Below are 3,321 nucleotides of genomic sequence, written 5' to 3' on the forward strand. Positions count from 1 at the left end.
TATCAGTCGACAGAAGTGCCAAAATGGCCGCCCCCTGAGATGGCTAAAAACAGGTGGATTTTGCTACTTAACCCATATTCTACAAACACAATATTAATTACAATGCCATGTTTAGAATAATGAAGGTGCATAGAACATATTCCAAAGAATTCTTAGGGGTTTACTTCCTCTTTAAGAATTTTCCGGCGTTAAAAAAAAAAATCCCAATGCATTTCAATGAGTGTTAATTCCTTAAAATCCACCGTGTTAGTGGGCAACTGGAAAAGATGCCCATGTGTTAAGACACTATCATAAATCTAGATTTGTATTTATTTATTTTAAATCACAGCAGATGTGTGTATGATGTCTGATGCGAACACTCCATCTTTCCCACAGTGACTGTGTAAATCTTGAACAGAGGTATCCTCAGGACGGAGGGGGTGGATGGGTTCATCGGGTTCATGTAGTAGATTGCACGCCTCCTCCCATTTCAGGTCGGCTGCTTCCCTGGCTTCCTCTCTGAATGAGCTTGCTGCAATTCATATAGGTGATGCATAAAGCTGTGCTGGGTTGCAGTGGCTAAATAATCGAGCTTGACCTTTATTCGGGACACGCCAACACGATCAGCTGATTCCTCCATCTTTAGGTCATTCGAGGCATCCGGCAAACTTGTCTCCAAGCTCCACGCCAGATGTTGCGATGAAGGCGCATAGGGATGGGGAAATCGTGTTGTCCTGAGCTGCCTCGAAGCTGAATCTAAATCATGCTGGCCGATGGATGTTGCAGAGGAATGGAGAGAGTCAGGGGTAAGATTGCGTCAGACTCTTTGCCGAGAGCCATCTATCCTCAGCAATATGTGCAGACCGGCCCCCAGCAGCAGGGCAGCGACATCCAGGAGCTCGCCTCCAAACGCGTCGATATCCAGAAGAAACGCTTCTACCTGGACGTGAAGCAGAGCGTTCGCGGACGCTTCCTCAAAATCGCCGAGGTGTGGATCGGCAGAGGCCGCCACGACAACATCCGCAAAAGCAAACTGACTCTGTCCATGTCGATGGCGCCCGCGCTCCGCTACTGCCTGGGAGACTTCATCGACTTTTACGCCCGGATTGGACTTCGGGGGGGCCTCGCGCCGCAGCTCGACGAGCACGGCAGCAACGACCAGGGCCGCGCTCTCGAAGCCCGCAGGAGAGCGCAGGAGCCCGCGTCGTCTCCCACCGGCTCCGCCGCGTCAGACGACCACGCGCACCGCGTCCTCAAGAGCGAATTCATCGAGAGGGACAACAGAAAGTACTTTCTGGACCTCAAGGAGAACCAGAGAGGGAGGTTCCTGCGCATACGACAGACTGTCAGCAAAGGGCACGGCACCATGGGCTACTACGGCCAAGGGATCGAGCAAACCATCGTGCTGCCCGCACAGGGTCTCATCGAGTTCAGGGACGCGCTCTCGCAGCTCATCGAGGACTACGGCGACGACGAGTGCGACGAGCGCGGCCGAGCCGCGACCAGGAACCACGACGACAGCCCCGAGCTTCCAGAGGCCGCGTCCTTTCGCGTGGACAACAAGAGGTTTTATTTCGACGTCGGTTCCAACCGCTACGGCGTCTTTTTAAAGATCAGCGAAGTGCGCCAGCCGTACAGAAACACCATCACCGTCCCTTTAAAAGCCTGGGCGAGATTCGGGGAGAATTTCATCAGGTACGAGGAGGAGATGCGGCGAATTTTTAATTGTCACAAAGAGAAGAGCACAGACGCTCGGCAGGACAGCGAGGAGCAAGAGGACTGAGCGACCTTGGCAGTAGGACGGAAGCTCATAATCGTCCAATTGTGTAATGTACTGTACTGTGTACTGTGTGTGTGCCCACGAAAGACTAGTAGATGGAATTTTAGCGCTTATAAATCAGAAATGCCAAGCTACCAAGTCAAAAACACCAAATGCCCCCCCAAATCCTCCCACCCTCACACAATATATATATATATATATATATATATATATATATATATATATATATATATATATATATATATATATATATATATATGTATATGTGTGTTTATCAAATGTAGCAATTTTCACATACTGCTTACCTCACCATCTTGGGGCTGGCAATCTCACAGTCTATACCTTAAGTGTTTATTGCTGTTATTAAATTATGGTGGAGCACCAACAAAGCCCCTCACTTTCTTTTGCCACATTGATATTGGCATCATTAAGGCAAGAGAGAGTTTACAGGCTTACTAACTGGTGCATTAACATTTATCCTGAAATGCAACACAAGCACTTTGAGATTTATCTCCCCCAAATGTACATTGAATGGATTAAAATCCTGTAACTACAAAACAATTGATCTAACTTGTGTTATACCCCCGGTGTAGCTATTTATGTAATACTTTATATAATCTATAGTATTTTCGAAAACAAATTTAAATTACCATGAGCAAGTGATACACGGTGAATCATCAAAGACATCTCCCATTTCATTAGAAAAAACAACAATTAATTTTTCAACTTTTATTTTTTCCCATTATCAAGTAAATTCAGTGAAATCCCCATCCTTAGGATGAAAATAGGTGAATGTTTGAGGTTTGGGGGTTCAATTACTGGAGATAATAGAAAAGTTATAGCCTATTTTGTATCAGACAAACAATTACACAAAGCTACTGGCTGCTACTACAATGGCTGAAATGTGTCTGTTGTCTGCACTGTTTTTTTTCTTTAATGGATGTGAAGCCACTTTTTGATGTACTGTATTTAACAGCTTGCTCTCAGCTGCAATCAGAATGGGGTCGCGAATGCCTGACAGGACCATCATCCCTTCTTGAATTCTATAGTACTCAGTCATCTGTGGTTCATTCCTAGAAATGTCCAATTAGCACGAACATTTCATCTGTCTTTAGTGAATAACACACAAGTATTTTTTTCATATTCTGTCTGATTCGCCCACCCTCAAAGCAACACGAAATATCATTCAAAATTGCTCTGTGTCCGTTTGCAGCAGAGATAACCATTGTTGCTAATGTTTAAAATGAATTTCACGTGTAATCTGAGCGCCGAGCTCACGTTCATGATTCTTCCCTTACAGCCGATCGATTTACTAACTGGCCCTGTAGTGGTAGTGAACACATAACACTTAAAAATAAATTATTTAAACTGCTTATTTTCATACACAGACATTTTACCATGCAGGCAGGTTGACCCAAGAGGTCTTGTTAAACCTTTTCTTTTATTTTTTTTTGCCACAGCACTTACCTTGTCATAGAAAAATCAAAATGAACAAAAATGACATGTTTATGTGCAGACTTCACTTTTCCTTATATTATAACATCCTGCTCTTGTGAAGTACT

General features: G+C 44.6%; 1 protein-coding gene across 1 annotated transcript; it reads left to right on the forward strand.

The window, feature by feature from the left end:
* The first annotated feature begins 404 nt into the window (after nt 1-404).
* On the forward strand, nt 405-1,925 carry purg (purine-rich element binding protein G). The gene has a single exon (XM_086053135.1). It carries the CDS (start codon nt 743-745, stop codon nt 1,760-1,762), a length of 1,020 nt encoding a protein of 339 aa, XP_085909261.1. The 5' UTR covers nt 405-742; the 3' UTR covers nt 1,763-1,925.
* The last annotated feature ends 1,396 nt before the right edge of the window (nt 1,926-3,321 follow it).

Source organism: Filicampus tigris, chromosome 15 (genome assembly GCF_054856515.1).
Source record: "Filicampus tigris isolate MCC_2025a chromosome 15, RoL_Ftig_1.0, whole genome shotgun sequence".
Classification (NCBI taxonomy): domain Eukaryota; kingdom Metazoa; phylum Chordata; class Actinopteri; order Syngnathiformes; family Syngnathidae; genus Filicampus; species Filicampus tigris.

Bases quoted from the DNA above. Each gene is read 5' to 3' on its own strand.
- purg (XM_086053135.1), top strand. From the start codon at position 743: ATGCTGGCCGATGGATGTTGCAGAGGAATGGAGAGAGTCAGGGGTAAG.